Source organism: Pteropus vampyrus, unplaced genomic scaffold (assembly GCF_000151845.1).
Source record: "Pteropus vampyrus isolate Shadow unplaced genomic scaffold, Pvam_2.0 Scaffold234, whole genome shotgun sequence".
Classification (NCBI taxonomy): Eukaryota; Metazoa; Chordata; class Mammalia; order Chiroptera; family Pteropodidae; genus Pteropus; species Pteropus vampyrus.
Window position 1 is genome coordinate 1,538,543 of NW_011889015.1, and position 23,836 is coordinate 1,562,378.

Here is a 23,836-nt window from a genome sequence, read left to right on the forward strand (position 1 = left end):
AAGCACAGTGATTAAGTAAAGGACCAAATAGAGGAATACTGCCTTTAATTTGGTGTACTATAGTGACTACTATGTTTCTTCTAGTCTTAGTTACAGGAAGAATGTACATTTAAATTATATCTCAAGCTCTGTGAAAATAATTATGCACAGCTATCAAATGCCTAATAGGATAGCAATCACATGAAAGAATTTTATAATGAACTGGATATTCCGCAGGTTTCATGAACATCTTTCTTTTTTCAGAAAATGTGTAACTCTTCTGCAGAACTAGAAGATATATTTCAATTGATAATCTGCATGCATTCTTACCTCATGATTACATTTTTTAATAAAGCACTATCTCCATTTAATGACTTGATTATTTTATGTATTCGACTACCAGTAGTCCATTAAAATTTCACTGAAAAGTCTATGAAATATTTTCCTTATCAGTTTAAGTACAGCTTTCTTTCTTCAGAAAAGTGGCAAGCAATGGAGCAAGGAAAGAAAAACAAAGCGCAGGCCTAAATGTAACTTTTCCCCTTAAACTGGATTATAGGACTCAAAATCAATCTTTCTCTTTCTCTCTCTCTCTGTCTGTCTCTAATCCAATTCCATATACATATCAGAGTGGCTATGGTGCACATTTGATAAAATCAAATTTCCGATAAGGAAAATTTATCATTATCAGGGAAATGCAATGGGTCAAATGATACCTTAGCCTTCAAATTAAATACTTACAGTGATTTAACATTTTCTAGTAAGCTTTCTCTTTGAGTAAAAGAAAAAAGTATAAGTTAAAATAGGAAATAATGTAAATATATTAACTTTTGTTTTTTAGAGGTGAGCCAGATACAAATCGTCCTTTGTATTTAAATCAAGTTCTGTTTTATTTCCATCAAGTTATTCCAGGTATCCTGAATCACTATATAAGTAGAGCAAGATAGAGAAAAAGTCTCATAGGGACACACAAGATCTTCTCCAGGGTTAAAAGATGATGACCAGTAAACCAACAGGCTATTATTTTTATAATTGTAGCAGCATTTCATTTGACATAAATGCAAGTATACAGAGTACTTTAACAGGACTTCCTGGAAATAGTGATATTAATAGAGATTTAAAAAATGGTAAAAAGAAAAACCAAACATTAATATTTGATATCTTTATATATAGATAAAGAATCAGCTTTAATTGTGAATAAGTGTTCAGATTCTCAAATACTAATGATAGAAACATAAATTGAAGAACTCAAGCATCACTAAAGGTCCAAGACTGTCAGAAATCAAACATTTGTTTTGGTTTTTCTTCACTAAACATGATTCTTGAGGAAATCAAGCTTACCCTCAATTATTCCTTTTATAGTAACAAGTTCAATTAGAATGCAGAACTCCCAGGGTAGGAAAATTGTACCTACAACAGTTCCTGGTACAGAGCAGAAAATTAATAAATATTTGTTGACTGACTAACAAAATAAAAGAATAAATCTACCTAAATTATCTCTCCTTAGAATAGCATGAGGGTAAGCTTGATTTCCTTAAGCATGAGGTCTGCTTAATATTTATATCTAAATTAAGTACTTAGCTGCTCCCACCTTTATGGCTAAAACTGTCCCCTCTCCTACCCGCAGTGCTAGTTAATATGTTACATGTGTTTTCAAATCAGCCTGACTTACTTATGTAGGCCACTGTGCCTCCTCGCCCTCCCAGGGGGAAGGTGACTGCTGCTCCATTGCCAGACTTCACTAGTTCAGGTCAAGCTCACGTGGCTGCTGCGTGTTGCTCTGCCCACCTGCCTGGAGCTTTGATTACACATAGCCTACCTCTGCGCTGCTCTGGACTCTGCTGCTCAGCCTCAATTCCCTGTTTGTTGTCGGCTTATTTAGACATTTGTTCACACACTTGCACCTCAGTGCCTGGTGCTGTTGCTTTTTCTGTGAAATAGGAAAATAGGACTCCCTCTTGTGTGTTCTGCCCTAAAAGGGGTTCTCGCAGCTCAGGTAACTGGGTCTCTTTCAGCTCTCCGTTATATAGAGAATAAAACCCTAAATGTGTCCATGTTTTACGAGACCCTTTGTAATCTAGCTCGCCCCTGGGTATTTTTCTAATATTTTGGTACTCCTCCCTCACTCCACTCCGGCTACACCAGTCAGCTTTGCACATGCTGTCTCTTCCTCCTGGACTTCTCGTCTTCCAGATTTTTGCATAACTCATTCCTTCATTTCCTTGAGTTCTCAGCTCAAATGTTATCTTTTCAGAGATGGCATCTAAAAACCATTCTATCTTAAGTAGATCTGCATCACTATATTCTGTTCTCTTGCTTTAGTCTTAATAGGATTTGTACTGTCTGGAATTATTTTTATAGTCTTTATTTTATTTACTTTCTATTTTCCTGGAAAAAATAGACAATCATGAGGGCAAGACTTTCTCTTATTGTCCATCTATTTTCCTGCTACATCAGCAGGTATAAAAATAGTTACTCAAAAAATAAATAAACCGGTAGGTAGGTAGGTAGGAAGGTAGGTAGATAGGTAGATAGGTAGATGATAGATGATGATAGATAGATGATAGATAGATGATAGATAGATAGATAGATAGATAGATAGATAGATAGATAGATAGATAGATGGATGCTACTAATGCATCCGAATCTCATGCAAATAAGTAGATGCAAATTGATTCTGTGATATGAGGGGGTAGGGGTGTTATACCTAATTTATATACAACACATTTCCAAATCTTTTTTGGTCTGGCCTGAACACTACATACTTAAAACTGAAGAACATCTCCCTTGTCATAAATTTAAGATGCTGGATACATTTTTGAGTTTATCACTGACATAAGGGTGATGCTACATAACCAATATTAATAAAGCTATTTTTTTTATCTGTAATATTTAGAATCTAAAGCTTGAATTGCAGATCCCCTGAGTCATGCAACTGCTACTATGACTCTGGCTGCAGTAAAATTCTAGATCTTTGTTTTTAATTAATAAATTGCTCATCAGATATTTCTCAGCAATAGGCAACAATATGAGAAGTGAAGACAATGCCTTTTAAGAAAATCTTTCTCAACACACTCTGCATGGTAAATTTTTACTGTTTTTCAGTAACATCATAATTGCAAATGGATTATTTTTTCCCTTGTAACGACAAAGAATTCCCAAGGACAACGTTGAATTAACTTGTCTGTCTTGTCTTTTTATTTTATGTATTTTATCTAGGCCAGTTCTTTCAACCATAGCTGTTTGATAATTTATCGTATTATTTAGAAAAATTGCCAAATCAGCTAAATTTATGTAAAAAGAAATTCAAATTAATGTAACCAGTGTGATAAGTCCTGGCTGAGCCACTTATGTGGACAAATTCCCTTTCCTTTATTTTTCCCATGTAACTTTTACATTAATTGATTATTCCCTTTTTAGATGGGGGAGACAGGAGGAATTCTGTTAGGGCCTGAGTCTGAAGGAAGAGACCAATACTTGTAGTGACAAAGCATGTATTCCTGGTTTCAATCCTATCAACTGTTTGATTAATTTCTGAAGTTGGAAACTAATGGGTTGCTGGCTCTCCAGGCATCACTGGGCATTAATTTCCACATAATTATCAGCTGTAATTGAGGAGCAGCTGTGTCTCTTAGACAGGGTAAGCTTTCCCTGGTTCACCAGCAGCAAGCAGCAGCTTTTTGTCTTACACTTGGTCTAGTTCACACGTCTATGTTACTAGATTGGCTCTTGTAGATATTTAAATTTGCTATTTATTTTGAAGTCATTTTGGTTAGGCTGGACAATGGGTAATATTCTTTGATCAAATTAATTTTATTTTTAAAAATTTATTTTTTAAAAGCTAGTTTAACTTGATAGCCTCAAGCTGTCATGTGCTTTTCAAAGAATTTTCTATGTGCAGTTGAATTTATATATTAAATAGTATTTTTAGAGAACAAAGTTTTCTGATTATTCTTGTTGATTTGGTTGATCCTATTAGCTACAGGAAATTTTTGGTTTCAAAAGTTGGTGAAAGATTTTTCTTTTGCGTCATGTTAAATGGAATATTATAAACTATATTAAATTATGATTTGATATTCAAAGGTTTTTTTTGGATCACCATTGCATATTCAACTGTAATATGCTACAAAGCAACATATATAACATAGGGCACTGGATTGGGCTGAACCTGCATGAATTTTATAGTAGAATTAATTTTTAGACTATCTCGAGTACTTTCCCCATTTCTCTTGCCATTTCTCTTCTGCACCAAGTTATTGAGGAATAGTGGGGAAAAAAAAGCTCCTTAAAGGCATTGATTAGTTGTGTTTTATTAATGAGATGGGTTATAGATGTTTGGTTGATTGGTCGTTTATTTCATATAGATTTAACACCTTTCTCACCAAGGTTTGCCCTGGATCTTCTAAAAAAATGTAATTTCACAAGTGATAATTCATAAAGAGAGAATGAGTTTATTTATTTATTATCTCTTTTATCTCTAAATAAAGAGGTAAGCATTTTAAGGAACCTGTAGTCTCAATTTTCCATAACTTGACTGCAATGAAAATAATCATCAATGAAACAAATGAGCCAATGCATCACAATTACATTAGGAATGGCCTAATTTTTGGTGAAGTCCATTGTGAAATATGCAGCTTTCTACTTTCTTTCTGCAAGTTAAACAATAACTCTATCTTTTTCTCTGATTATGCTCCAAATGGAAATTGGCAAATGATTAATTTAATTTAGAATGATGTTTTTGTCATGATTTTAAAGCTTTTTCTTATTACTAGTAGTAAATAAAAATAGAATAAATATTTCTAAGAAAAGATATTCATGGTTTATGGAAGGAGAGCCACATATTTCTAAGTTTTTGAGTTTATCAAAGTGATCTGTCATAATAAGTAATATGCCACAATGTGATATAATTTTATGAACTAAATTCAGCTACACGGTAAGAGATGTACTACAAAGAAAAACACATTGCAAAGCAATGAGCCTCTGTTTCCTGTTTATATAATCGAAAAGATTATGTGTAAAAATAATGAAATCTCTTTTGTTCAATTTGGCGTAATTCCATTCTCTCTGTCACACTTTTCATAGGTTATTATATATGGGTGCACTTTAATACTTTCTCAATACTTAAATACTCTGTTAAATAATCAAGTGAATTCTTTGAGGAAAGCGGTTTTTGAAAACCAAGTTGATTATTGATGTGCCACAATGTTCTTAATTTATCTTACATATTACTAAACTTGTAAATGGATCTAAATTAGCTTTAAAATCATCATTTCAGAAATAAGAGTGGATATCCAGTGAGCATTTACATTGCAAAGAGATAATTAGGTATCTTTTGATCAGAAAATAATTGCTTATAGAATTAAAAGATCTTAGAATTAGATGTCCAAAATTAAACTAAATATTTTTTCTTATAAAAATATAGTTAGAATTTTCTATTAGTTAACATGGACAGTATCTTAATTATTGATATATATTGAAATTACAGTCACCAAAACCCTAGTATTTTATCATGTCCTTGCCTGAGCCATGTCTGATTCTTGTACTTATCCCCTTTCTTTTTTCTTTATCTTATTGTAAGACCTTCTGTTCTGCCACATAAAATATCTATTTTATTGTACTCAGTTAATCCTTCTATATAACAAGATCTTCTTGAACATGAATCTATAACCAAGCATATTAGCCATTTCTTTTTTGCTTTGTGTAAGGTGCATCTTTGGTGGCTTCAACCAGGTTTTAACTAATATGTTGAAAAGACTTCAGATCATGTTAATATGTTGAAAATATGTCATATCCTACATATGTCCACTAAATATCTTCTTAAATGTTGATATTAATCTATTAATCTGCACTTTGGGGTGTGAGAACAGAAAACACTCAAAAATACCAGCTATTAACCCACTCGATCCTATTTTCTGTTAATCAAATATTTCACAGTAAGATACCATGAAGAACTTGTAGAAAGCATTGTATAAAATGCATGTACCAGTCTAAAGTTCAGCTCAAAACAGAAATAGTGAACTGCTGTACATACTTAGTAAGGTTTTCAACAATTTTTTTTCATGACATGTTATGTATAAAAGAGAAAAAAAATGCTGATCTGTTATGACTTGCTTTCATTAAACCAGTACTTGTACTGACCAAACACTGCCTTTTCTCGGTGCTCACAAATAACTTCTTTTATAATTTAGTGGAGAGTCTTGGAATTAACATCAGACATATCAGGTTGCAATTTGCAACATTTCTACATTTTCTCTTTTTAAATTCATACAGTATTTACCTATCCCGGAGACAACCAGTTCTTTAATTTTCATGGTTTGTGAAAGATCCTGTGTTATCAGTCCATCATTTTTTTCTTCAAGATATCATCATTTTAATATGCAATTCACATGGGCCAGGAGGTTGAGCTCATTTGGAGTACCGAAGTATTGATTTGGAGTTTGATTTCCCTAGAGTTTATTCAAGTTTATTCAGTTTAAAATATTTCATCTTCACAGAAGACATTATTATACAAGACTGAAAGTATTCCACTTACATTTTATCATTTATTATCATTCCATGGATCTCAAGTGGAGGGTCTATCCACTTCCTGGTATTTCATTCAACTATAACTAGATGCCTCATTCTAATGTTTCTTTCATTCTAAATGTTATTTAGATGTTGTCTTAGATCTAGTTCTGTCTCTAACTTTCTGCTTGACCTTTGACAGCTATTTTGAATATCTCTTTCTTAATTCATAATGTGTTCATGATATTGCTTGTTACATATAAAAGTACCTTTTAAAAGTGAAGAAGCATTGCAAAATATGACACTACAATTAATCAGTTCTTTATCATCATTTAATATAGACAATTTGCTGAGCATGGTTGTGAATAGATGTTGCAAAACTCCCAGATGCGTAAAGAACCAAATAATAATAATACTTGATTATATATATTAAGTATTAAATACACGGTAGAAGTTATAACTGTTACAGGAATTATTGTTATAAGTTATTACTAAAAAGGGTAGAAATATACCCACAAACTTATATTGTTAACTTATTAGATAAGAAAGATCTTAATGAAAACATAGATTAGCAAAAGAAACAGTATTAAGATCTCAATCAATAGCGGGTTAAGATAAAGAGTGTAAATTTTGGAAGAAACAATGCTGGCTTCAAAGCCATCTCTTGACAATATTAAATTGCCTCAATGGTAGAAACAGCCTGAAGGAGAAAAGGCAATCTGCCTTTACTATATTAGCTATTTGGCTATCTCCTACTTCTTTTATTTTCATTCTTCTGTAAAATAATGTTTATCCTTCTTTTTGTTTCTCTTTCAAATGTTGTTGTGATTTAATTCCTGTAGAACACTAAACCATTATGATAGTCTGTTCACTCAATGCATTAGGATACAAACTGAATGACAAGACATTACAATATGTCATTCTCATAAATTTTCATATATAAACTGAATCCAGCTCTATCATTTATAAGGTTTCTATGTTTATATGTTTCATCGTATAAAAATCTATATGTTTCTAAATCTTTTTCATACTTTCTAAAGAGCTATTTTTAAAAGTTCTAATTTCCTTGTAAAATAATTTTTAAAAAGTTATAGATAAATAATTACATTGATGAGTGAAATAGAAAGTTACCTTATGGAGAATAATTTCCATAAATATCATCGATTAATAAAAACTTTAATTTGATTTGCTAATATTTACTGATTACTGACCTGTGCCAATTTTCATTTTTTTCTTTTTCCTTAAGAATTTGAGAACAGAATTACAAAAGTGCTAGACAGAATGTAATCATCATTTAATGGAGCATTAATGCTTTAGTTTTAGTTTGGGAGCAGTGGGGAGCTAGTAATGGGTACCAATTGAAATGATATTTTCCCTAACCATCTTATAGTTCCATTTAACTAAATAACTTTTTTCAGTATAAATCAATAGCTGGACTTTGAACACAATATATTTTTTAAATCTTCTAAAGGGCAAAAATATAGTTTATGGCAAAATGAGATGGCCAAACTGAATTATGTCCTCATTTTAATACAATCGAAATAAAGATTTTCCTACTTTAGACCCTAACTTGCAGGAACAAGGATTTTTGATCACTACATTAATCACAATGGCAAAGGTTAGCACAGATGCTCTGTTATATATACAATTGTTTTGGTTGACATTATAAATAGATATTATAATTAATATTTATTTCTATCTCTAGAATGTATTTAGAGTAAAAATTTATTGACTTAATGGTATGCCCTGGAAAATGTTATTGGAATATAAAGACTATATTGTAGTTCATTGTTATATATCATTTTATGAATTACGAAAACATGGGGGTGAATTTTCAAACTTTTCTAAGTAATTTTTCATCATTATTATGCTTATACTATGAAAATAAATGGTTATAGCCCACAGATGGAAGTGCTCATAACTCTATACATGGAGTATGAGATAGCAGGTTGTACAGCAGAGCCAGGTGTAACTTAACTCTTGTTTAAGTGGAGCCATGTTTCTGAGGCACCTGGCTGGTAATACTAGAAAAGACTTTAAAATGTTGGCCACACCGGACCTATTTCTATGTCCTCAAAGCATGGAGAAGACCAGCCAATGATTCTAATACATATTCTTAAGATCTTATCTGATAAATTGCCTATGTTAGAGGAATGAATGGTGCTTCTTCTAGCTATTCGTTGCTTAAAACTTAAGAGCTAGTATATATAAGAAAAAAAAAACATGTTTGAGACATTGATTGGTCTTGGTACTGTTAAGGCAACTTAATGCAGTCATAGCCAATATGAAATTTAAGTAATATCCTTTATCCTTCTCTGTATCAGAGTATAATTCACATTAAAGCTTTTATGTAACATACATTTTACTTGAAAACAAAATACCAGACTAGAATTTATTTCCATATGTTCATTTCTATAAAAGAATACACATCTGAGAAGGAAGAACACAGTGTGTGAGTTGTTTCTTTTGTGATGTGGTCGTGTTTCTATCCAACAGAGAGCAGTCACCAGGCTGGTTTTCCTATTAGGCAGAAACTGGATGGCAAAGAAGAATTACAATACTCAGCAGGCTGCTGACCTACTTTGTTGCTATAATTCATAGGACCTATGAATGCATTTTTTTCTGTGAAGCTAAATAGTGACTTGTCAGCAAATTAGTTACCTTCTTTCAGGCAGGACTTAAAAAATTGTTAAGGCAATTCATTTTATTTAGAAAGAAATGGACAATATAATAATACAACTTCTAATTTGTAGAATTTCAAATCTAAAATACATTGCTAGATCTCAAGAGAGAAGAAATATGTTTTAATTAAGATATTTTAGCTTCATTTTTTAGTTATATTATCTTAGTTATATTATTTCAATCAATCATTATCAAAGTAGTTAATCGAGTAAAAAAAAGTGAACATATTTTAATTTTGTCTTTATATGTTTGCTGGACTATCAATAGATAATACAATCATCCTAGTTTTCAATATTCTACTTATGTATGAAAACTTGCAAATGAATAATTTATATGTCTTTTTTGTTCCAAATCACTCACTTAAAATAGGAGTTATTTAAGCTCTTTCGACTCTAACCCCCAGCATATATTTATTGTGACTATTACAGTTTTTGAGCTAGATGTGACTGACATATCTCAATCCACACTCTTTGTTGAAGGTTCCTGATCCAAAGCAGCTGATAGCACTTGAAATAAATGTCTACTTATTTTGTGTCTCCCAGCCTTTAGTTTATACTTCTCATAAATTTTATCTCAATCCATATGAGGCTGCCACTAGCCTACCATTGTTTCAGATGGAGAAAGGTAGGACTCTCTATGTGGCTAAATTAGGAGGGTAGGAAAGAGGCTTGGATGAATGGCTGCATTTTCAAGAGTAGATGACCTGGCAAGCAGAAAGAGGGCAGTATTTCACTAGAATTTGTCCCCTGTCTCAGAAGACTTTGGGCAGTGCATCCATTCTAGAGGACTTGATTCAAATTCATATTAACGTCTTTTGCGAATAATTTTCTCATTATGAATTCCTTCAGAGTAGAGTTTACATTTCGATAATCTCTTAGTTTTCAGCAGTTAGAAAGAAGTGGTATGAATGAAATCGTGTTAGAATGTAAGTACGATGAGGGCAGAGACTTTCTTATTCTCTTTTGTGTGTTCAGTGCCTAAAATAATGCCTGGCACAAAGTAGGTACTCAGTAAAATTATCTAAATGAAAGAATAAAAATATACACTTGTTTCATGGTTGAAGTACAGGAAAGTTAAACGATTTGCCTAAAATCACAAAATTTTAGTGGTAGAGGCAATTCTGGAATTACATAGATTCCTTCAAATTACAACAAAATAAAACATAATAAATGACCCTTGAGTTGGCTTAAAATATTTTGATTATTATATTACGCAAATAAATAAAAGTACAGCACTAGAAATAAGTTTCTTATACTTATAGGCCTCATAACATTAAAATAAACAAAAATTTACAAATCAAATACTAACAAAATAATAAACATCTTAATGCCAATTTATTTTGATGGATGACGTTTTGCTAAAATAAATAGTTGCACACAATGCAAATATAGTGCTATCATTGTACTAGTTATTATAGAGTATGTAGTTTAACACAATACTGTACAATTGTGTGCTAGGTAACAAGTGATTAAGTTTTCCAATCCATTTCTCCTTTTGACTATGGCGAAAATTTTATACCACATTTAATATGATACCATTTTGCTTTCATTTGGTATAAATGGATCATTTATTTATTAACCCATAAGCCAGAATTATTTAAAATAACACCTCATGACACAACACATTTCAACTACAAAAGCAATCCAGACTTCAAATTTAGGTCATTCAAATGACCCTAGATTCAAAATATGCTTTCATACTATTGTCAAATTTTATAGGATTGCTGAAAGAAAATTTGTGGGCTCCCTGAAAATAAACTTGCAAACTTCAATTAGAGAAACATGACTCTAGGAATGTATGATATTTAGTTACAAATTCTAACTATTCCGTAAAGTCATTCCCTAAATTACATCAAAATTAATATGCAAGTTCAAATGCGTCCTTGTTTCATTTTCTTAGTTACGTTCTTAAAATCAATTTTTCATAATATTCATAATTTAAACCAAAAACCATTATATCTTATCCCTTTAATAATGAACTAAGACAATTTCAATGTGATATACCTAAATCACAGTCACATAATATCATGGGAATGACAAGATTTTCAAAATTAATTTTATTAGACATTAATTATCTGACTAATCCAAGATTTTCATTCAGACAGAATTCTATAATTCAAACATTTCTTGAATAAAACAAAAGCAAATATTACAAATGCAGAATAAGATTAATCCCTGTTCAAGTTGCATTTTAAAAGTCAGTATCTCCTCCCTCATCAATTCAAGTAACCCATCATGGTTAGTATTAAGTTTTTAAACATAACATTTAAATAATTATCTTTTAATGAGGAATTTATAAAGATTGCAAAGGAAATAACCGAAAGGAATTGAACCTACTTTTATGGAATCAAATGCAGATTAGAAACAGTTAGTATAATAATAAATATATTGGACAAATTACCTGTTAAAGTATAGTTATAGCATTAAGTCTGAATTTCTCACCATAAGAAATGTATTGATAACTAGTTAGTGATATATAGGTATAGATAAGGATATAAGAATAAATACAAATGTAGTTAAGAGGATTTAAAAATATATGTAGATAAAGATATACATATAAACACAAATGTAGTCAAGGAGGATTTAATATATATAGAGAAAATGATATGGATATAAATGCAAATATGGTTAAGGAAAATTGAAAATAATATTCAAAGATATAAATCACTTAAAATGCAAGATAGGAAAAAGAAGGAAGGCATGAGGAATTCACTAAACATCCTAATTTTTATAAAAAATAATTTAATATCAATGTTAAGTTGACATTGCATAATTTTTAATCCCATAACCAAGGATGACTAGTGTGTCCTATATCCATCCTTGTCTGGCTTCTCAAATTTTGTCTTCCTAATTTGCTTTTGTTTGTCCACATCTACATCTCATATCAGTCTTGTCACTTTTTAGTGTTAGAGTTCAAATGCTGATATTCTAGTGACTGTCTACTGCAACAGGTGTGCTGTGACTACAGACTTCATCTTTTGTAATTACTTTTTTTTAACTGTTTTTTACAGTCTATGCAATGCAAGATAGTCTAATATGGTTTAGAACACAGAAATTATGGAGTCAAAGAGTTATTTATTCTAGTCTTGGTACTTTAATCCATGCTACCTGTATGACAATGGACAGTGAGTTTAATCTCTAAAATTTGCACTTTTCTGAACTGCAAAACGAAGGTAATAGTGCTAACCTCTTCCTGTTGCTGTGAGGATCAATAATATAGCATATTTCAAAGCACAGGGCTTGTATATAATAAGCATGATATATAAATGTAGGGTTATTTTTTCTTATATGAGATTTTCACTTCTTTATAATTCTCTTTGTGTGTAAATACTCTTTGTTTTGATATGATAGAAAGTTTTCTAGAACTCAGTAGCTTTAGGACAGACAATAATATCTCCAATATGACATCATTAAGATTCTTTATTGATACAAACATGTCCTGTTCATGGTTTTCTATCTCCTGTGTATCGCTAATATTCACAATTTTAAATATTTTTTGGTCTTTGTAATTGAATATAGACTTAACTGTTTCTAGTTCTCTATGTTAGAGTTAACCATGAAAATAATGTTAAAATAAGAGCCAATTTCATAAGTAAACCTGAAGTCAAAAATAAAAAGACCCAAGAAGCAAATTGTAAATTCAGGAAAGGTATTTTGTATAACATCAGGTTATAATAAAGGTTTGATGATGTTAGCTTAAAGATAAACACATGTACAAATAAGCACCTGCAGGCACATTTTAAAAAAATGATCAAGACATTGAAATTTTTCTTCATTAAGTGTGTTTATCACTAGATATATTAAGTAGGATATTGCCCTACATTATAATTATATAATTATATGCACTTCATAGATACCCAAAAATAGTCCTTTTACTCTCTCAGTAAAGACAATTGCTATTTTTAAGATACCTAGGGAAAATTTTAAATAATAATATTTGCAAACTTAAATATAAGTTAGTACCAATGATAAATCATCTTTTGGCAGCAGTTTTAATGTTTTTATGTTATTCACTCAGTCTTACAGAGATGTTGCTTTTTCTTCCTCTCCCCTAAAATATTCTAATACCATTTTTATATTTCGCTTCTTCAGTGATAAAATAAAAGTGACAGATAAATAATCAAAGACACATCACAAATTTGAAAAGTGAGCTAATCAAACTCCTTGCTTTGTTTTTTAGATACAGAAACTTCCATATAGAAACTTTTCTCAAATAAACTTCTGATGATGAGTGACTAAATTACAACAAATTATGGTCTCACTGTCCTAGTCATTGGAAATAAAGTACAAAAACAACAGACAAATTTTTTAACCTAATGGAACTTACATTTTGGCATGAGAGAAAAAAATATAAACACCAAAAGTGTGTGCGCGCGCGAGTGTGTGTGTGTGTGTGTGTGTGTGTGTGTGTGTGTCTGCATCTATGCATGAACACCGTACTGCTAAATTTTTTAAGGATAAAATATAAACCAGGTCAGTGATTTATTATACAGGGTGGCCAGAAAACACTCTGTGAGGCAGTGACATTTCAGCAGGAATGAATAAAATGAAAGAGAGATCTGGGCGAATACCAGTTCTCAGAGAAAGGAGTGAAAGGAATAAAGAAAAATGAGAGAGAGGAAGAGAGGAAAGAAGAGGTGAGGAAATTGGTGGGACGGAAGAGAGACAGAAAAAAAGACCATATTTCTTAACATGTAATGTAAACCCCAATTTCCTTCAAATATAAAGCCTAAGCTATAGTTATTAAGAGGAAAGAAATGTATATTCTTAAGATGTCTGTGCCATTTTTATAATAATAACCCAAGATATTAATAACGGAATAGTCTGGGAAAAAAGAAGGTTTGGATTTATGCCAAAGTTAGATTTTTGTGAAAGTTTCATAAAATTTATTTCCCATAAGTTGTCATACATAAGAAAAGGATATTCCAATGCATAGTTAACTTAAACATTTTATTAAATGTAGGTGTTCTTTGACTGATGATTGGATAAAGAAGATGTGGTACATATACATAATAAAATACTACTCAGCCACAAAAAAAGATGAAACATTACCATTTGCAACAACATGTATCATACTAAATGAAATAGGTGAGATGGAAAAGGATAAGAACCATATGATTTCACTCATATGTGAGATATAAAACAAAAAGCAACAAATGAATGAACAAAACAAACAAATAAACAAAAACCAAACTCATGGATACAGACTACAGAATGGTGGTTACCAGAGGGTAAGGGCAGTGAGGGGAAAAGTGAAGAGGACAAAGGTGGTCAAATATATGGTTAGGGAAGATTAGACATTGAGTGTTGAGCACACAGATGATGTATTATAAAATTGTACACCTGAAACTTACATAATATTATTAACCAATGTTATCCCAATAAATTTAATTTTTTAAAAAGAAAGAAAACGTAATGCAAGAAGAAAATATTAGAACTTACATAAAAAGAACAAATATATGTGAATATATATACATATGTATGATATTCACTATTGTTTCAATTCCTTAGCGAGTGTTGCACTATGTAGCTCAAAACATATGCTCTTAAATTTAATGTGAACATGGATATATTTAAGTATGTAAATCAAATTTACATTTCACAGTTTTTTATATTTACATATCTTTTCGAGAAAAGTTTAAAGGATAACTTTTTCTTAAAGTTTTCCCTAAAAAGAAGTACTATCTGAAATATCATTGCATGTTATATATATCTCATTGCATTTATATTGGTGTACATATCTCTGTATGTTTAACAATGCCTGGAATTGCATGTCTTGAAATGCTAAGTAAATGCTAAGATCAAGTTGAAAGAAAGAAGTTATTCTAAGCAGTAGGCATTTTTTAAAAAACATTGTATTATAATTATATGTGTGCATGTTTGTACATGTACCTTTGAAATAAAGTATGTCTGAATATACACAGAGTAAGATATCTAAAAAGATGTTATAACATATACCTCCACAGGAACATTTCATATAAATTAAATTTCATTGTAGAAGAGAAACATAACATCTGTTAAAACATAACATAAAAAAACATCTGATTTTATAACGATGGAAGCAAAATTAAGTTTTCTGTAAACATCTATGGAGGAAAAATTACATCATTGTAACATAAACACTTAAAACTTTTTGGCAAAACACTGAAAACGCAGAATATAAAATAATACGAACTACTTACCACCATTTCATTTAGAGACACCCAGCAATCTGGTGGGAAATCCTGCAGAAGTGGTACTAAGAACTGGAGGCAGCCGTCCCAGTGGCACAGAAGCAGCATCATGCCAATGAGATTAAAAATTCTCACCACCGCACTGGCGAGATCATACGTCATGTGGAAAATCTGTTGACCAAATATAAAATCAATTCTTATACTCACTTTTAAAAAAAGTCACGAATACTACTAGTGTCAGTAGGCATTGACATTATGTGGTGTAAGTATCGATTTAACAAAAATATGAGAACTTTTACAAATAGAAACAGATTATATTTCTTTGTCTTTACACTGAGACCTGGCACTCTGCTTTATGAGTATTACAACCAACTGTGGGTTCTCCACAAAGGGACAGAAATAAAATGAATATATTAAATATATGGACCATGTTTTAAAGAACACTGGTTTTGCCAGTAGTTTTTATCTACTGTTCTTCTGGACATTTTAGCAAAGCTGCTTTAAAAGGGAGTGATGGGCCCCACTTCTTCTCTGCTTCCCGTCCCTTAAGTAAATGGACTTATTGAAGGACCAAAAAAATAAGCTAAGGGCTGAAATCCATTAACAAAAGAAAATTAATTGCAAAATGTAAAGTAAGATTAAGAATTAATCACAATTATCTTTTAGGTGTATAAATAGAGGTACTTCTTTAATTGTGTATATTGAACATGAATAGTGGACTTTGAGGTAACAGTTCCTAGGATTTAATTAAAAAAGTGCAACTCTTTTTAAAAACTAAAATTATTTCAACCTGTATAATATGTATGGTACAAACTTTTCTTTCTTGTGAACTTTTCTTATTAATATCTTCATGAAATTAATAAATATGGCTAAATATGGAAAGACACACCTTGAAAACTTAGAATCATATTTTGTATAATTCACCAAAAGAATTCTATTTTAGAAGAAAGGAAGACAACATATATTGAGAAATTATTGGAGAAATAGAAAAAAATCCCCACACAATTTCTATTTTAATTTAGAAAATCACATCTTTAAGGAAACTTCTATAATTCTTAAGCGATACATACTGAGGTATATAGAGGTAAAATTACAGGACTGCTGGGGTTTAATTGTTATAAAATCACCAAATCTGTCTTCGATTAAATGTTTTTCACTTTGATACATTTCTATTAGCCATTAATTCTTGCTTTGAACAATCTTCCTTTTGACATAATGATTAGAGTGAGCAAAAAAATCTTTCTTTGTAGAAGTGTACATACTGTTCTGAATTCTTTTTAAAAGTAAGTTCGAGATCCTAGATTTAAAGGCAATAGCTCATGTATTTTGATATTCAGACATCCATACACACAATTTAAGGTAATAATAATTTTATTTTCTTCTGAATTATTGTTTAATTGGTTTTGTATTTGGCAAACCCACAGAAAAATCTTTTTGATGTTATTCCCTGCTATATTTCTAGGTCATTAAATTTATAAATAGAAATTGTACCAATATTTGCATTAATAATTTCTTGTTAAATTAATAGAGTAAAAATAATAAAAAAGCTTTCTACTATTGAAGTAGGGAAAAATCACTGTGGATTTAAAATTTTTTTGTTTACTAATAGAAGTCTATATACCTTAGTATTTCCTGAAAAAATAGTTCAATGTATCTTTCGAGTAAGTGTTGCATTGTTGGAAAATAGGATAAAGTTACAATAAGCTTCTGGATCAAACAAGAAATTACCTTTTGGCCTAATTCTTTGAAGTAAATAATAACTATCTAAAACTCTTTGCCAAAGTCTATAAATTATAAGTATACAGGCAGCAATCATCATTCAATTATCAGACTGTAGCGTGGGATTTGGGATGTTACAGACAACTAGAGCCATTCTTAGTGAAGCTGATGTTCATGGATTTTCTACATTACTTTTGTGGAATTATATTTTTGGGTGAAATCCCAAGAGATTTTAGTGAATTAAGATAACATTGGTAATAGTTATACACCAATTCCTTTAAGAAAACCCTATTATTTCTGAAATGTTTTCTAGAGAAACATAATCACTATTTTCATAAAGAAAGTTAATAGGGATATAAGGCCTTTTATAATATATTAGAAACACATTTTTCCAATCCTTTTTTTCCCGCTTCTATATAATTATTGAATTCCTATTATAACAGGATAATCCCCAGAATTAAATCTGTCCTCTACCCTATTTCCATTCCCAACCTCACAATGTTACTATACAATGCTAGTGCAAGATTTATATACTAGCTCTATTTAGAGAGTTCTCAGTAAAAGGGCACATAATTAATTTTATAAATAGTCTACCCTTTTGGCCTTTAACATTCTGTGTTCAAAAGTGATTTCACTTTTTGGAGCGATCCCAAAATCTAACTCTGGAATATGCAGAGGCAAGTTGGAAATTTTGACACTGGTTTATATCAGAGGCTAATTTAAAATTTCAGATTCATACATCTCCATCCTGAATTACCTACTTGACAAAAGAACAGCATAACATATGTACTGTTAATTTTGGCACATACAGACACAAATGTGTGCAGTGCCTGGGCCCAACCTGATTGTCACTTGATTTCTTTTATCCATTTAAGTCTGGCAGGTTGCTGTTATTATTAATGGCTCTGTTAAAACCTTGCTCACAGAAGATTTGTATCGAGAAGACTATTTTCTTAGGGAGCATATACATCTGTAGATAGTCATATTAACCAAAGAAGTAAACATTTGATCTAATTTATGCATAGCCACAACTTCTTATTGTCTGAGGGAAGCTTGTAGCATAAATCTAAGTGCAACTTTACTCAGCCTCCTGGTCAAGCAGACAATATCATTGATTATATTTTTGTTTTTTTTTTCTATCTATGAGGTGAATATCCTTGGGTGATCAATTTCTGTCTGAATCAATTATCCTAATACTACTTCTTGCAAACTTGACTATATACAAAACTAACAATATCGATGATGCTCAGTAAATTCCTGTTAAATGAATGAATGAGAATGTTGCAGGTGTTTAACAATAGCAGAAGTAACCTCTTATGATCTTAAGAGTGTGAAGTTTTTCCTTCTGTGTTTAAAACCAGGGAACTACAAAAAAAAATCTTCATTATTTTCTATCTTTCTAGTAATCTGACTTGAAACCTTATTTGAGTGCTCAGGGTGTGGGTAGCAGAAAGACAGGTTGTTCTGGTCACTAGCAATACGCTATTAAGTAGAACTTACAAGAGTCAACTGAAAAAAAATTAAAGTAAGTTTTAAAAGTAACACTTTAATTTTATTTTTATCAAGAACTAGACTACAAAATACGTAAGTGGAAGGCACTGTGTTTTATATTTGTCCAGCTCAGAACATTGTGTTGTTCTTCAGTGAGAGGAAAGATCTGGTCACAAATTCCACCTCAATACTTTTTAAAACATTATAATTCTAGAATTCTGTTCATTGGAGTCCAATGATTCCAGATAAGATAGCTAATTAACTTTCTAAAACTGAAGAATGCTCTAAGATAATTTGGTTCAGAATTCCCAGTCTTCCCCTAATATCTGCAGAATTGCTTACCATATGTATAATTTTCTGCAATATTGTTCCCAGAAGCAATGTATATTCCATCCTATTTCTAAAAGGCCAGATCCCAAATTGAGTTGTATGGCAGATATCCATAAATTAACCGAATTGTTTCAACATGCTTCCACATTCTTTCCTGATAAACTGGATTCAGGAGTCTCTCAATCTAATAAACCACCTATGAAATCGCTTGGCCTTAATGAATCCTTAACTATTTGATCTATGTTTTACCTAACCACAAAAATTGTCAAGAGCAATTTAACATTTTTCAAGCATGCAATAAAATGTCCTTAGTCTTTGACTTCACAGATGGGGGTCATTTATAGGCTAGATTGCTTCTATGACTTCGATGTTTATTTAAGTCTTAGAATATACCTTCAGAATTCTTATCAAAGTAACATTATGAATATCAAATGGGGCAGAATTGGCTCTCTTGACAGAGGACATTCTTTTTGTAAAGGTGTAATACATATTGGGTTCTTTTTTTCCTCTTTATAAATCTCCACCTATATAGCTTGATATATCTTTTAGATAGAGTGTCTGTATGCCATGTGGTTGACAACACAACACAAGAAAACATTCAGCTACTCAGTTTCTTTCTCAGCTAACGTACATCTAGGATTCTATATGTACTTGCCCTATTCAAAGGTAAAATCAGTATCTTAGGAGCCCTACTTCACTTTCTACAATTCTTACCTTAAAAATGATCCAGGTTATCTTACCAGGTTTTAGGTACAAAGTGTGGATAGCAACCTTACTCAAAGGTTTTCCTTGGTATATGAGAGAAGAGTAGTCTCACAGTAATCTCTTTGAACACACTGACCAGTGACAGCAGTGATTGGATTTATGTTATTAGTCCCCTACAGCGGGGATCACCAATCCCTGGACCACGAACTGGTACCAGTCCGTGGCCTATTAGGAACCAGACCACACAGCAGGAGGTGAGCAGCGGGCCAGCAAGCAAAGCTTCATCTGTATTTGCAGCCACTCCCCAGTGCTAGCATCACTATCTCAGCTCCACCTCATATCATCAGGCATTAGATTCTCATAGGAGCACTGGTCCCTGGTTCCAAAAAGGTTGGGGACCACTACCCTACATTATCTAGGGTCTCATTAGGAATGGCCAGCACATACCATCAGAAAAAGACAACCATCTGGGCCTTTCATCTCTATAAGTCTCCATAAATAGTCCCCTCATATATCTATTGTCAGAGCCTCATGTTATTGAGTGCTTTTTTTTCTGGACTCTTCTTTCCATTGTCCCTTCTCAAGCTCCTCCTACATTACCTATTAACTCTCTCTGTCCTCAGCCTTGTTATAAAATTCTTCCTCTCTTTCTATGCTTTTCCTGAGACTTATGAGTCCCCCCTAACTATCTCCCCAAAGATTCAGCTTTTCTGGTAGCTTTCTCAAATAGAGTTGGTTCAATTCTTTCATACTTCATAAGTCTTAGGTTCTGATGGCAGTACCCTCATATTCTCATCTCCCCTTTGCCACTTTTAGACAACTATTTGTCTATCTGTATTAAAAACAACAACAACAACAACAAAAAACCTCATTTTCTATAGCATTCATTCTATTTCACTATTCCACCCATAACTTTACTTCATTTCTGGCATTTAAAAAGCTCTGAATCTGCAACCACCACACAAAACAGATTCTGATCTATCAAAACAGCCACCATTTATACCTGAGCTACTAAAGATTACTGGAGAGGAAACGGTGGATTGCTGCTACTAAAAATTTATAAAGGATAGCAACCTTGTCTGAGGCCCTTGGCTGTGGTCTATTCCTAATACTATCTATCTTATATTTTTTTCCCTCTTTCTTCTTCTTTCAAATCCACGACTATTCTGCTCAATTTTAGCTTAAAGTTTTACCTTTTCTGGAGGAAAGTAACATTCTTATGTTTAAATTTCCTGAACTATGTTTAAATTTCCTCCCATACCTTCAAACAAATATACATCTGTAGTTTTACTTACTGTTTTTCTTCCTAGGTTCAAAAGAATATGTATCTTTTATTCAAAACAAATTCTACCAGTCTTTTGATGTTAACCTGATCTTTTTCTCCTCCAAGAACCCAAACGATTAGTTCACAGCTCCTCAATCCATCATGAAAACTAGTTCTCTCCCCTAGCAGCTCTAGACAGACACTTTTGTAAAATACAGTACAAATGAATGAGCATATAATTACATTTTTAAAAAGGCACATGTAATACAAGCCTTCTGCTTATACTCTTGGATTTGGTGGCAATATCTAATTGCTATAATTACTTGATTACTTTTTCTTCAGAATCATTAACTTTTTACACATTAGCTTTACCCCATATATTTAGAAACAGTAAAATCTCTCAATTCCTCGAAAACATTTTAAGTTGAAGGAGATTTTTCATTTCATAGGTACTTTCCTAATTCGTTTTTCTCTTAATGGTCTTCTCAGTTTAGCTTCTCAGAAAAACTCTCCTCACTCAGAGAGAGAAAGAGCTCGTCTACCTTACTTCATAAAGTGGTTATCTTTTCAAAATTATATGTTTAAATTAATATCTGGTATAAAATTCGATTTCCTGAAAGTCATATTGTCATAGCTACTCTGTGTCTCTGTTCCTCTCCCCCTTCCCCACATAAGTGGGGAATGTAAAGGTACTTAAGGCTGACTTCACTTCCCCAAATAGGGAATTGAAACAAGAAAAAATATACATCTATTTGACCACTCTTTTTGAAGTGACACAGATATCTTATCATTGGAACTATAGGAAAAGATATGTCTGATCACATGACTGCAGTAAACTAAACAGTACTTATATATAGTCGTAACAAGTATAGAACCAAATGTACTAGTCATCAATCATGACTGTTAAAAAATAATGTACAGCTGATTGAGCATGTGTTATTTTATGTCCACATATTTATTTAACAAACATATATATGTATATATAAAATAAAAAATCAATTTTAGATATTTTAGTTGTAAAAAAGTTTGTCAGGTAGCTAAACTTTTATCTTTACATTGGTATCTATGAATTTGTTTAGTTACTTTGCTACTGTATGATATATCAGCCATTTTTAATCATATGTATATATTTAACATAGGATTTAAATTCCGTATACCTAAACATTTAGGTAAAGTATGTCTGTTTTGCAAAATTGCTCTTTATTTAGCTTTACTAGTCTGAGAAAATACAAAGATCATGAGTTATTAAGGAAATAAAAACATGAGAAAATATTACAATATGAATTGTTTGAACATTTTTGGTAGGAAACAGTGATAGGGAGCAGTTATAGTGTAAACTGTAAAAATACAAACCATGAATATTGGGAAGCATCATGGATGCCTAGCAGTACAGAGCTGAGGCTCAACAAATATTATTATTTTTTTGCCAACAATGGTTATTCAACTAACAATGAATTTGCATAAGTGGGTCAGTGCTAAAGAATACCTGAGATGAACCATTTCTACTAGTCTTACTCATTTTCCCTTGAATTTCAAGTCAGTGTCAGCTGACAACTGGGAATAGGTCAGAAACAAATGTGCTAATGATAGCTTGCATTTTGTTAACTGAATATACCCAAATCTTCACATTAAGTACCTTAGAAAAAAGAAGTATATCTTTTTAACTTTCATGAGGATTATGAGGTATAACAGAACACCTATTTATTGGAGAGTGCCCTAGAAAAGTGAAAGAGCAAGTATAATCCCTATGTGCATAATTCACTTTAAGAAATAGCTTACATAGTGGGAAAATCAAATTACGAATGAATATTGAAAATGATCTTACTAAGAAGAGAGTTTGATGGATAAGTACTCTGGAAAAAATGAAATTAATTAAAATTAAAATATTTAACATCACTGCATATTCTATTACACATTTCAAAGGACTATAAGTGTAGACAATACATACAAATTGTGCGACTACTAAAATATTTAAATAAGGAATATAAAAATTTAAAATGCATGTTTGAACGTTTAGTGATGGTTATGTGAAGGCTATTTGATGCTTACAACACACACTTAATTTCAGGATGAATTCAGCACTATAATATTGATTTAATAAAATATAATTAATTTTTTTCTGAAACTTTTTCTGCAAATCTTGTTTTGAAAACTCAAAATAAAAATTTAATTAAAAAATGATAATCAAGAAAACAGTGGGTACAGAAGTGCACGTGAATGTGTGCATATGTGTGTGTGTGTAGAGAAATGGTTAAAAATCAAATAACTACATTAGCAATATTCTATGAATTCTGCATAGCTCTTGTGAATGAATTTCAAATATTTCTATAACATTATATTTTTTGGAGAAGAGTGGGGAATAATTCATTTTAGACATAACATGTTGCTAATAATAATCTCATTCATATTTTTATAGTTTCATGTAAATCTTTTGCTTGCTCTTCCTTTTGTATAACTGCTATCTCATCAGATTTATAATATGTTATATGCACCAATAAGTACAAATTTAGTTATCTCTGCATTTTTAGCAAAAAATAGTATAATTACTTTAGTTTTTGTTACTAGTTCATTTCCTCAGCTTAACAAAACTAATTGCATGAATTTATAGTTTTTGAAAGGCAAAAATACACCATAAAACGAAATAGAGAAATGTATCTAACCTTGGTAAGAACAAATATTTTACTTTTGGGACTTTATCTTAACAACTTGTATTTTAAAATCCATATAAATAATAAATGCTCTTAAAACAAAGAGATCACTTCGGTGTACAAGCTCTGATGACTAAACCATCAAAGCAAACAAAGCAGAGGATGTTTAAACTCATTTCATATTCTCTGTAAGTTGTTTTCCTGTAGACAATATCTTGCAGATATTATATAGTCAATAAATAGCTATTGAATTGCTTTGAAATGACCAAGTAAGATTTGACATATTTTTCCACTCCATTCAGATATAATTCAGAAAGAATTTTTGTACTAATCGTCAGTTAA

The 23,836-nt window shown here is 31.4% G+C and overlaps 1 protein-coding gene across 1 annotated transcript in view; it reads right to left on the bottom strand.

The window, feature by feature from the left end:
* The window catches only part of HCN1 (hyperpolarization activated cyclic nucleotide gated potassium channel 1), a gene marked incomplete at its 5' end in the record, with an annotated part of 344,119 nt that overhangs the window by 124,288 nt on the left and 195,995 nt on the right, over positions 1-23,836 (bottom strand). Inside the window, one exon of the mRNA XM_011373887.2 lies at positions 15,347-15,508. Coding sequence (XP_011372189.1) covers positions 15,347-15,508 — 162 coding nt within the window. The remainder of the gene's footprint in view (positions 1-15,346; positions 15,509-23,836) is intronic.